Here is a 13046-nt window from a genome sequence, read left to right on the forward strand (position 1 = left end):
GTAGGATAGCATTCCAGAAAACAGTTTCAAAGATCTGAATCTTAGTGCAGAAATTTACACACACACACACACACACACACGCACACACACACACACACACAATCTTATTAACCACCATCATTTGGAGATTTTTTTTTTATTTAGTCAACAAACAAGTAGAGCTAAAACACTTTGAAGTATTCCTTTTGAGACATTTTGATGTTGGATTCTGGCTTATTCCTTCTTAGAAAATGACTGATTATATTTAAATGTCAAATACTTATACCTAATGTCTTAGTCCATTTATGCTGCTACAACAAAATACCTGAGACTGAGACTGGGTAACTTAAAAACAACAGAAACTTACTTTTCATAGTTATGGAGACTGGGAAGTTCAGGATTGATGCACTTGCAAATTTGATGTCTAGTGAAGGCCTCTCTGCTTCCAAGATGGCACCTCTTTCTGTATCTTTATATGGCAGAAGATGGAAGAGAAAAAGGGAGAGAGACAGCTCCTTCACACCTTTTTTTGTACTTTAAGTTCTGGGATACATGTGCAGAACATGTAGGTTTGTTATATAGGTATACACGTACTATGGTGGTTGGTGATGGATATCACCCCATCATCTACATTAGGCATTTCCCCTAATGCTATCTCTCCCCTAGCCCCCACCCACCAACAGTCCCTGATGTGTGATGTTCCCCTCCCTGTGTCCATGTGTCCTCATTGTTCAACTCCCACTTACGAGTGACAACATGCTGTTAACTCAAGATGGATTAAAGATTTAAATGTAAGATCTAAAACCATAAAAACCCTACAAGAAAACCTAGGCAATACCATTCGGGACATAGGCATGGGCAAAGACTTCATGGCTAAAACACCAAAAGCAATGGCAACAAAAGCCAAAATAGACAAATGGGATATAATTAAACTGAAGAGCTTCTGCACAGCAAAAGAAACTATCATCAGAGTGACCAGGCAAACTACAGAATAGGAGAAAATTTTTGCAGTCTACCAGTCTAACAAAGGGCTAATATCCAGAATCTACAAAGAACTTAAACAAATTTACAGGGGAAAAAAGAAACATCAAAAAGTGGGCAAAGGATATGAACAGACACTTCTCAAAAGGAGACATTTATGCATACCTTTTATATAAGGGCACTAAGCCATTCATGAGGGCTCTGCTCTCATGATTTAATCACCTCCTAAAGACTCCACCTCTTAATACTATCACATGGGCAATTAAATTTCAACATATGAATTGTGGGGTTGGGACACATTCAGAGCATATCATTTAGTAAGAAATTAATGCATATTTTTTGACTGTTGTAATAAAATAATCTTTCATTAAGTTCAGCATCACTCATCTCTACTCAAGTAGTGACCAAAAGATGGAGATGTTCTTCAGAGAGGAGACACCAGCTCTATGGGTAACTCCCCATATAGATGCAGATTTGGAAACAGGAAAGGATGCCAGTAAAAGCACCAGAAGAACAACCAAGAGATGTGTGCACCTTAACTACACCAGCCACCCTAAAATGAGTTAGGCTTTACTTAAGATGGAATAAAAAACATGCACTCTAAACAGTCATCCATTTCTAGGATTGTGTAGGGGTTTAGTTTCCTCTCATTTCTTAGCAAAATGATTTTTCTAAAAATAAGTTGGTCTAAGAAAAAAAGATTTCTCCATACCACAGTTGAATTATTTCATGCGAACAGTATACCCCTTTGGCAGACTACATTGACTTTCAGACCAGCCTGCGGATCCAGGGAAAATAGACTGAATGACCTCAGGGGGCACAGAGTCAGGGCCAGCTGTATGCAGGAGTCCTTACTGTCTTCCAAAAACTACCAAATCAGTCCTTTGTTTCCTGCCTCAATGATCAGCATTGACAAATTTAAGAGATCAAAGTTCCTTTTAAGGCCTGAGCTATTATATTATTATATAGGGATTACTCCTAGATGAGCTACAGTTACCTTTGTCTGTGGTCTGGGGCCTGAAAGCACTACCAAACCCATGTGTGTGTGTGCATGCAGACACACACACACACACACACACACAAGTCTATTGATATGAGCTTTTCTCCTTTCTATTAGATGCATTACAAATCTGCCTATAATAGGGCCTCTCTGCATTCCAACAAAAATATTTCTGGAGCTCTCCTGGCTCCCACAATGTTTGCTGGGTGCACATTTAATATGTTTTAGCTTTACTGCCTGAAGATGGAATCAGGGACATCTACCTGCACATGACAGTGCTTTGGCTCTTGCATTTGCAGAACTTAATGTATGTATCAGTAATGAAAATCTTAATTAAGAAAGCTGCATCATTGTCCATGAACACTCATTTTTCTCCCCCTGCAAAGCCCTTTGTGTATTGCAGTATATACCTGGTCCAGACAGACAGAGCCCTCGAAGAGCTTGTCTGGCAGATCTTCTCTTGATTATTAACAGCTAGTGCATGACAAAGTCTTGCTCTCCTTTTGTCTTGAAGCTGAGGCTTGGAACAGCAGAGCACACAATGTACTGTAGGGTTTGTTTGTGTTTTTTTAAACTTGCTTTTATTACGTTGGTGGGTTTAAAAATCCGACAGTGTTGATCAAAACTAATTTAGGTAACTTAGAGTTGCCAAAACACTAGCAGATGCATATTTACACATATACTCTCAGAAAAATGTAATTTTCCATATAGAAACAATGCACAAACATAAGAAGGAACAGTTTTAATCTGTCTGCCCATGTTTCTGGTACCTTTGGCCTCCAGTACTTAAAAGCTGCAATGTCCTCACATATGTGACCTTAACAGTTACTTCTTTCCCTGTGCCATTGTGCATGTGCCAATTTGTCATTTGTGCAGAGAGTAAGAAGTTTTGGAAGATGGAATGACTTTATGCAGACAACTAACCGTACCCGTAAAAATTGCAAGAGTTACTAAGTAGGTCCTTTGAACTTTAGTTCAAAGGACCTACTTAGTAACTCTTGCAATTTTTAAAAAGGTGGCCTGTAATTATGTTTATAGAACAATGCCCAATTGTGATATTTTAATAATGCCCACATCATAATTCCCCAAATGAAAAGTTAATCAACTTAAAATTCTCTTAAAAGCTTCAAAGCATTTCACTCTTCGAAAGTAGCAACTCCTACCATTAAGTCTATGACCTCGACCCATGTCCTACACGATGAAGAGAAAGACTCATGTTCTCAGTCACTTACATATAGTTCAGTCTTCTGCATTTTCTAAATTTCTGGTCTACAGTGTTAGCCAGTTACTGGTAGAGCCACGTAAATAATTGATTTGGATTCTGGCCATATACTTATATGATTAGGATATATTTACTTAAAGAAGGTCTGGTAGTAAATACTTATGATCTGTCTTCTTCTTGCTGTACCTATGCTGTCCTCACCAAGAGGGAGCAGCCATGCTGTCTCATATGGTAATGGTGTGCTGCTTATTCACTCTCCTTATAAGTTTGCATGCTTTAGCTCATTTATTTTCAAAATCACTATAAATAATGGTCAGTTTTGTGCATATATGAAGCAAGAAAAAATTTGTATAAATACTCTTTTTTGGGTTTCATGAAAGATATGAGGAAGACATCATTATGGGAAAATTATTTTCACATAGTCTGATTTATTAAAATCTCATGATTGCACTCATAGCATGTTTAATTAAGGTTAAATATGAAAAGTAAAAATAGACATATGTTGTTAAACTAGAACCACAATGAGAAGGTAAAAGAGACACTGTCAAGGGTCTTCACTGCTAGATAGGAAATGCTGTGAACAGGTTGTTTTACTCTGAAAACGTTTCCTTTTTAAGAACTATCTGACTAATACTGCCATAAATCTTAAAGCAACTGTGAAGTAATGGGCCTATATATCTGCTGCAGACTATAGTGTAAGGCATGTAGTAAGCTCTCAATAAATGTTTGGAGAATCAATAAATGAATAAATTATGAATGAATAAGATAAAGAATGAATTGTATTGGCATTTCAAGAACTAAATCAGAAAAATCAGGTACTGTTCTTAATTTTTAAAAGTCCCAGATTAGAGGTTAGAGGTCTGCTGAATTTCTAGACCTTGGTCTATAACTTTTCAAACAATAAACTACTTAAAGAATTATGAAGAATCTTAAGCTTTAAAATTTGGGCAGATTGGTTACTTTCTATCTCTGGAACACACACACACTTCCATGTATGTATGTAAACAGTTACTGGATCAAATATAAAGTGTACTTTCTACTGTGAGTCATGAATAAAAATATTTGAAACTCACCCAAAAAAAATTTAAAAATTGTGTAGATTAAGATAATATCTTCTCTTATTCAGCATCTCCATGGTTTGCTTAAAATTTAAGAATGACTAGACCCATTAAAAATCACAGGCCTTTTTTATCTATCAGGTAACTCAGATTCGGCCACCATTCTGCTAAGTGGTCTCCTCTCCCCTTCTTTGGAGTGTCATCTAAATGCAATATGAAATTGGGGGTGGAGAGCAGTTACATACAGTCTACTCACTATGGTGTCTGGTCTTTTCAGTGTTGTCTCTGCTCTGTAGTTTCCTGTCCGTGTAGATCCCTGATGTGTCTTCCTTGTCCCAGCTCCAAGGCCTCCTCAAGTCTTCAGGCTCCTTTGTCATGCCTTCCTTGCTCTGGGCCCCTCTGGGTCATAATGGGGCATGGTGACCCTGTGAGGCTATAGTCCTAGACACCAGCCTGCAAAGACATCTTCCTGCTCCCACATCATGGATGTGTTTACCCTCAGACCGGAGCCTCACCCTCCCCTTGCTTTATGACAGAGTGGCTCTGTGACATGTCAGCTAGATTCCAAATTGGATTTGGTGCTTGTGAGACATTTGTGAGTGACAAGAGGGTCAGTAGAAGGGATAAGCCAGAATTTTCCTCCACTGTTCTTTGCATCATGATCATCACCAGCTACATTTCCTTTGTGATTTACTCCCTCTGAACAAGCCTGCTGTGACTCTAGCTTCCCTGGTGACCCAGACCTCTGGACATCAATAACACCATCTCTTCCCATTCTCCTTTCAGCATAGGGACATAGAGATACAGTCCTTCATCTAAGAGTCCACTGAATGTTAGGGATGGATGGACACGTAACACAGATGTCTATAATGCAACAAGAAATAGAGAGGAAACAGATCATGTGTGAAAAGATGCATTGTGACTGGAGATGCACATAGAGGCGTTCCAATACTTGACTGAAAAATAGTTTCTCAGCGAAGGCCTAACAGTCAGGTGGTATTTGGTCTGAGTCTTCAGGAATGAATAGGGATTTTGCAGGCAAATAGGGGAGGGATTCTCCCCTCTGTTATTTTTCTATATCCCTCTCAATGCACTGATTTTCAAGAGAAGTGTGTATATTCCTTATGTAGAAACATAACAGATCTCTCAGGGTTTATCCTCGTTTGGATTAGTAAATGGGGCAGCACTAGAGTGGTAGGATGCGTGTGACCTGAGTTTCAACTCTGTTGAGTAGCATCATCGGCTTACAGGAAATGAGGTGGGTTTTTTTTGTTTAATGTATACTTTCGTAGATTCGATGGGGCCATTTCTAGACTTCAGTCTTGAGCTAAAGACTTGGATCTCAAGGCACTCAAACAGTCTTACAGAATGTGCAATCCATAAAAATATATCTACTTACGCCATCTAAAATATATTATATCTATATTAGCCAAACTTCTGTAATGAAAGAGATTTCAGATTGTCCTGTAATACTCTAATCTGTCAGGACTTTCCTCAGAATACTGTATTTTGCTATTTTTTTAAACAGAGAAATAAGACTATTGATTTACAAATAACTTCATCTATCAGTATGCTAGAAACAATATTCCTAAAGTAGCCTTTTATGATCTAATAATTTTAAAAATGAAACTAATTGTTGTTTTTTCCATTGTTTGCAAAATGAAAATTGATTACATTACAGAAAACAGTAAAGTCATGAACTATTAAAAAAAAATGACCGGCCTTCCGATGACTTAGCATCCTCTTTGCCTCTTTGCTGACATCCTGATATGTTCCTCATCATTTTTGTGCTTGAAATATCATATATTGTGTCAGCTTTGGTCCAGTCAACAAGTTGAGGAATCCAGCAGGTTTATGTGTGTTGCAACTGAGGTAAAAGGTCTTTAAAAAGTATATTAGCTGACTATATGGATGTTCTTCAGTTCAAACCTGACCACCCTTTGCTCTCACATGGAAATATATCCACTAGCAGTGTTATAAGTGATCCTATCAGCAAACGTGTGCATCAGTGGTTTTCCATAACATCATATTTACATTAGGACTTAATAGGACATTCATAAAGCAACATGCAGTTTGTTATATTTAAATGCATGTGACCTCCTTATTTCAAAAACAAGTATCTTTAAACTTAGTAATAGCATTTCTCTATATGCAAACCTCTGTACATAAAAAGGTTTACATTTTAAAACAAACATGTTTTTGAGTTGTATCCAAATTCAAAAAAAGCATCTGAAAAATTTAACAGCTGAAAAACACTTTCTCCTTGCTGGGAAAACTTAAACCTTGCTAGGCTTTATGCAACTTTAAAAAAAAAGCCACTTCTGTGCTGAGAACTAGCATGAGAAATCTCAGCATGAAAGGTTGTTGGATTTTTTTTTCTTCATAAAGCAAAGCCCAATTGTTGGTTTTAAGAGTGATGCCACAATATACATATGCTTTGTTAGGAACAAATATAATCTAATTTCAAGGGCATCTTCAACAAAAATTAGGGGGGAAAGATAAAGGCTACTTAAGCAGTGATCCAGTGTCTGAAAGCAAAGGTTGAGAACATCATTGTACCATCAAGGTCTAGAAACGCTGCTGACCCTGAGCTGGTTGTTACTCTTTGAAAAGCCTATGGATATTTGTTTTGTTATTGTCTCATTCAATTCTTACTTAGCCGAGAGTATCTCACAAGGGTAGCACGGCTCTGTGATGGTGTCCTGGACTTTGTTTTCTATTTGTTTCAGCACTTCAATAAATGGTCTGTTACCTGCCATTATGACCTGCATGCATTTGCCGAGCAGTTTTTCCAAACAAAACAAATTATGTGGCTGTATTTCTAGAATGCTGAGCCATTTTCAACATAATATGGAATTAGAAACACACATAGACACGTCCACACAATTGTATGTTTATACTGAACACATATGTTCAGGCATATTCAAGAAAATAAGAGAAAAGAAAATAGGTTGGACAATACAAATATGGAAATACAGCTTGTTCAATCATTTACAGCCCATACTCCTAACAGTGTGCATATGTAGAAGTGACTTTGTAAAGAAGACCCACGTGTGTTCCTACACTCGGGCCTCTTCCTTTTAATACTCTACTGGGGATAAAAGACACAAAGTAATTTTTGAAATATCATGCTGGCTACTTTTAGAGTATATTAGTGTGGGTAGTGACTTAAGAGGTCATGTTTGGGAGAAGTAGCAACATACTTCTATTATTTACATGGTGATTTTTTTATAAGTCCTTCCTTGAAGACAGACTTAGATATTTCAAGACCTCCTTAGAAAAATTTTTCAGCACCTTCTGTGCTCCAAATTGAGTCAGTTTGCATCATGTTTCAGTGTAACTGAGTAACAGGCTAGCAAATTCTCTGCTTTCTTATTCACCAAAATCCAAAATAGAACTCACAAAAACTCTTTCCTTCTTCCCCCCATCTTGAAAAAGCACCCCACTGTGCCCCCGCCCATGGAAGAACAGAGCAGAAAAAAAAGTAAACAGAGCCAGCTGTAACTATAGCACTTTGCTCAGTACTGTGAGCTTGCTAGAGCTGGCACATTTTTTATAATACAGATGCATAAATGTCTGAGGCAGAGGAATTGCAGCATCCCCTTAAGTATTTCTTGACTGCCTTGGTCTAAAGTATGTTGCACAGGAGAAGCCTCCCTAAACTCAGAATAAAAGACTTTATTTGGTATCTTCTTTAAAATTGTGACCTTCCATGACTTAATTTTCCATAAGGTTTGTAGAAAACCACCTTTTTCAGACTTTCATGGGATTTTTCCAGATTCAGACTTCCAGGGTCTGTGTCTTACTCTCACACATCCACATATGCATACATATTTCAGATTACATATTTAAAGTGAAATATGTAAATATGAACTGTTTTAAAGTTACTGACTGTGCATATGTGTTTGTGTGTTTGATAATGAATTGTTTAGTAATGAATTGTTGTTTCACAGTGGACATAAGATAATCAAATCAATGGAAAATTATTGTTTAAAACATGATAGCTATTAGTTTTTCCAGAATGAGATATGCATTCTTCAGGGCAGGTTATTATGAAGTACTTTTTTTATTCTCTAAAATTATTTGGTAGAATAAAATTCTTCAAATGTATAATACTGATTAAAGTAAATGGGAAGAAAAAATGCACTTCAGCCAGAGGTCCAGTTAAACATCCAAATTTTCACCAAAACTTGTCTAAAATTCGTATCTGCCTCTGAGGGATAAAGATTAGAAACACTGAGGTCTATGCAAAAGAGTGCAGGGTACAGGCCAGACGACGTTGCTCACACCTGTAATCCCAGCACTTTGGGAGGCCAAGGTGGGCGGATCACCTGACATCGGGAGTTTGAAACCAGCCTGACCAACATGGAGAAACCCAGCCTCTACTAAAAATACAAAATCATCTGGGCGTGGTGGCACATGCCTGTAATCCCAGCTACTTAGGAGGCTGAGGCAGGAGAATTGCTTGAACCTGGGAGGTGGAGGTTGTGGTCAGCCGAGATCGCACCATTGCACTTCAGCTTGGGCAACAAGAGCGAAACTCTTGTCTCAAAAAAAAAAAAAAAAGAGTGCAAGGTACAAAGGTTATTTGCAGTAGCTTAGAGATGAATTCCAAAGGTTCAGACCTGCATTCGAAAACAGACCCTGTGTCCTTTGAGATATGTTAATTCACTTTAAGCATCAGATTTTTTTTAGCTATAATCAGAAAACTCTTGTGATGATTAAATTAGATAATACATATGAAACGTGTAGCCCAATACATGTTTGATTTGTATTATCTAATTTAATATACAAAATGCTTCATAATGATAATTATGGATCTAAATTATTTTAGCAGTAGTGTTATCTTGGAAATAAGTATTTCTATCTTGGAGATAGAAATGGTGGAAACTGAAGCATGTTATTTCTGGCATGTTTTCCAGTTTATATGTGATGTTTCTTTGTAAGCACAACACATAATTATGCAACCAGTATTTTGCTTTTTCAGGGTGACCTTTATTGCACACTAAAAATGTCCCAGGTACTCTGGAAGGGATTAGAAACACATCTTCTCTTAGGATCCTTAGAACAGCCCCTATAAGTTACCATTATTATACCTGTTTTTCAGATGAGAACACCGAAGCTGAGAAAGCATCAGCACCTTTCCCACAGTTAGATAACCAGGTAATGATGGGGTAAAAATTTGAACCAGGCAGTCTAGCCCTAAACTGCAACCTAAGAAAATAATTACAAGTAAACAAAACCCATTATACACAAGATATTTATTATATGGCTGTGACTTGAGTGTGTCTTCTAAAGTTCATGTGTTGGACACTTAATCTCTGACGCAACAGTGCTGGAAGGTGGGGCCTCATAAGAGGTGATTAGGTCATGAGGGCTCTGCCTTTATGAATGAATTAATGTCACCACTGCAGGAGTGTGTGCACTGGTTATCATGAGAGTAGGTCTGGTCTAAAAGTGAGTTTGGCTTCTTCTCACTCTCTGGCTCTTGTGCTCTCTTGCCCTCTGCCTTCCACCATGGAATGATCCAGTAAGAAGGCCCTTGTCAGATGCCAGTACCTTGATGTTAGACTTCCCAACCTCCAGAACTGTGAGAAATATTTTTTTCTTTTTAAATTAACCAGTCTATAATATTCTGTTATAGCAACACAAATCGACTAAGACATAAATATGCATTTTTATGTTTTTGTTCTGGATATTCCAAACATACACAAAAGTAGGAAGAATATCATAGTGAAATCTCATGAGTTCCTCTGCTTCAACAATTATCAACTCATGGTAAATCTTGTTAGACATATTTGTATTCTAAAACTGGAAATAAGCTAGATGTTCAACTCTAGGGTACTAGTTAAGTATAGTATGCATATCCATTAGATAGAATTTTTGAGCCATGAAAATGTTTATGTAGAACCTATAATAGTATGAACTATTCATACTACATTTTAACTTAAAAGGCAGCATATATAGTAGTACATATGATATAATCACATCTTTTTTTAATAATAGATTGTGAATCATGGAAATCTAGGATTTTTAAGATTTTTATTTATTACTTTCCTATATTTTCTAAATTGTATATCATGAACATATCTTATTAGGGAAAAATTAATATTTCCCTAATATTCAGAAAAACATGAATCTATTCATTAATAAAGACAGCTTATTTAACCTCACAGAGCAAGACTCCATCTCTCTCTCTCTCTCTCTCTCTCTCTCTCTCTGTGTGTGTGTGTGTATATATATATATATACACACACAGAGAGAGATATATATACCCATACACACACATATACATGCAAATATATATAAATATATATACACATACCTATATGTATATACACACACATATAAATTTATATATAGCGAGAGAGAGATGGAGTCTTGCTCTGTGAGGTTAGGTAAATATATGTATATTTATATATAATTCAAACTTTTCTAAATGATTCAGGATTGTTATCTTCAACTACAATTCCAATATTTTTCTATTGATGAGGGTGTGGAAGTATAAAATAATCCTACATGTTTGAATATTATTTTATGGTTTCCAAACTGCTCAATTAACCGTTTGGTCCTTATTCTATAAGATTATTTGCTTCTGTATTTTTTTACCCTCTGACTGCTATAAATTTAGTTCTCATGTCTTCTTTTCGTAGTTTTTCTTTTTCTTCTTTAGCTATCAAATTACTTTTTGTTGCGCAAGTCTCTAAGATCATCATTCCTTCTCTGATGCATTATTTCTAATCTTCTTTAGACAATAAAACACAAAAAACATGTTTTGATTGTGTATAAAGTACATGCATGAACTCATTCACTTTACAAATCTTGTGAGTCATGCACTTGTATACTCAGCATTGAAGAGGATACACAGATAAGACATACATCTTGCCCTTGAAGTTTTAATCTAGCAGCAGAGCTGAGACATGTGTCTACTTTGCTAGAATTAATAATAAAAAGTGAAATGTTCTATAACGGTAGCACAGATAAGGTATTCTTGAAGTTCAGAGGAGGGCTAACTGAGGGCTTCATCAGAAGAGATGACACTGGATTTGGGATTTGAAAAACAAGGAGGAGGGAGGCTGAGGCAGGCGGATCATGAGGTCAAGAGATCGATACCATCCTGGCCAACATGGTGAAATACAAAAATACTAAAAATACAAAAAAATTAGCTTTACTAAAAATACAAAAAAATTAGCTGGGCATGGTGGCATGCGCCTGTAGTCCCAGCTACTCGGGAGGCTGAGGCAGGAGAATTGCTTGAACCCGGAAGGCAGAGATTGCAGTGAGCCGAGATCACGCCACTGCACTCCAGCCTGGCACCTGGAGACAGAGTGAGACTCTGTCTCAAAAAATAGGAAAAAGCCAAGGAGGATTTGAGCATGCAAAAATGGAAGGAAAGAACATTACTCTATCATGAGTAAAGCATGGAAGAATCAAAGGGTAAAGATTCGGCAAAGAAGTAATTGAATTTAACCTGAACATGGAATGTGTGAAGGTGAGTAGTGGGAAATAAAGTGGTAAAAGTATACTGGGACCAGAAAGTGGAAGGACTTGATTATTAGGGCAAGGAATGTGGACTTTATTCAGGAGACAGTGGGGAGCTATTGAAAGTTTTTAGTAGGAGAGTAACATAATCAGAGCTGTGCCTCAGGAAGATTAATCTGGCAACAGTGAGTAAAATGGATTGAAGTAGGGAGAGACCAGAGGACACAAGATCAGATAGGAAACTATTACAATAGTCCAGGTAAAAGGCAATGAAGGCCCTAACTAGGGCAGGGGAAGAGGAAATGCACAGAGATGGCAAACTGATTTATGAAACATGGCAGGAGAATTAATCCATTATGTTTGGGGAGCAAGGGAAAGGAAGAACACCAAAGACATCTCTACGATTTTTGAACCTGAGTAGAGTCATAAACAGAAACAGGGCAGCAAAACGGAAGCAGTGTTGGGAGGGGAAAGCGCACGTTTAATTTTGAACACTGAGTGAAGGTGCTGACTGGGTATTTGTGAGTGGTCCATGGGGCTTTTGGAGACATGAGACTAAAGTGCAGCAGAAGGACCAGGCTTGGAGATAAAGATTTTGAGCCACCTATGCCTCACCGGATAGAGAAGCAAGAGAAAAGTCTTTTAAAAAGATTTGGAGGATTTATGTGTGGTCTATTTGATACCAATTTTGGCTGCTTGCAGGTATTTTTTACTTTCTATCTGTTTTTAACCATATTTGCAATGCCACATAAGTGAGGTGCAGATATGTGAAGAATTGCTGTATGCATACAAACACACAAAATAGTTTCTAAAATAATGAACTAGTTTGGAATATAGCTAATAGGGTCAATTTCATAGTATCCATAGACTTTATCTTCACTTGTAATATATTCCTGTGTGATATGATTTGGCTTTCCCCACCCAAATTTCATCTCAAATTGTATCTCCCACAATTCCTTCATGTTATGGGAGGGATCCAGTGGGATGTAACTGAATCATGGGGGCCCATTTTCCTGTGCTATTCTCATGATAGTAAGTGTCAAGAGATCCAATGGTTTTAAAAAGGGGAGTTTCCCTACACAAGCTCTCTCTTCCCTGCCACCATGTAAGATGTGACTTGCTCCTCCTTGCCTTCTGCCAGGATTGTGAGGCCTCCCCAGCCACGTGGAGCTGTGAGTCCAGTAACCTATTTGTTCTTCCCAGTCTCAGATATGTCTTTATCAGCAGTGTGAAAATTGACTACTACACTGCGTAATGTTAGAGAAATCACTGTGCCTCTTACTTCTCTCTTACTTCTCTGGGTCTCAGATTCTTCATTCAGTAG

At 37.4% G+C, this 13046-nt stretch overlaps 2 protein-coding genes across 84 annotated transcripts in view; one reads left to right on the forward strand and one right to left on the reverse strand.

Moving 5' to 3' along the window:
* Positions 1-4740, reverse strand: part of LOC128929807 (protein fantom-like) — a 109723-nt gene extending 104983 nt beyond the window's left edge. For 35 of the 38 annotated variants that reach the window (XR_013527665.1, XR_013527664.1, XR_008476965.2 and 32 more), the window contains exons 1-2: positions 4497-4740; positions 347-448 (exon numbers count right to left, since the gene is read on the reverse strand). Coding sequence is in view for 4 of the 38 variants with exons in the window: in XM_078352138.1 (XP_078208264.1) it covers positions 347-448; positions 4497-4617 (223 nt within the window). In the remaining 34 variants the exon portion in view is untranslated. Of the gene's footprint in view, positions 1-346; positions 449-2370; positions 2481-4496 lie in introns of all 38 variants that reach the window. The other 3 variants (XR_013527675.1, XR_008476963.2, XR_008476961.2) reach the window with 1 other exon arrangement.
* Positions 1-13046, forward strand: part of ZBTB20 (zinc finger and BTB domain containing 20) — an 829160-nt gene that overhangs the window by 656672 nt on the left and 159442 nt on the right. The window lies entirely within an intron of this gene.

The sequence above is a fragment of the Callithrix jacchus genome, chromosome 15 (genome assembly GCF_049354715.1).
Source record: "Callithrix jacchus isolate 240 chromosome 15, calJac240_pri, whole genome shotgun sequence".
Classification (NCBI taxonomy): Eukaryota; Metazoa; Chordata; class Mammalia; order Primates; family Cebidae; genus Callithrix; species Callithrix jacchus.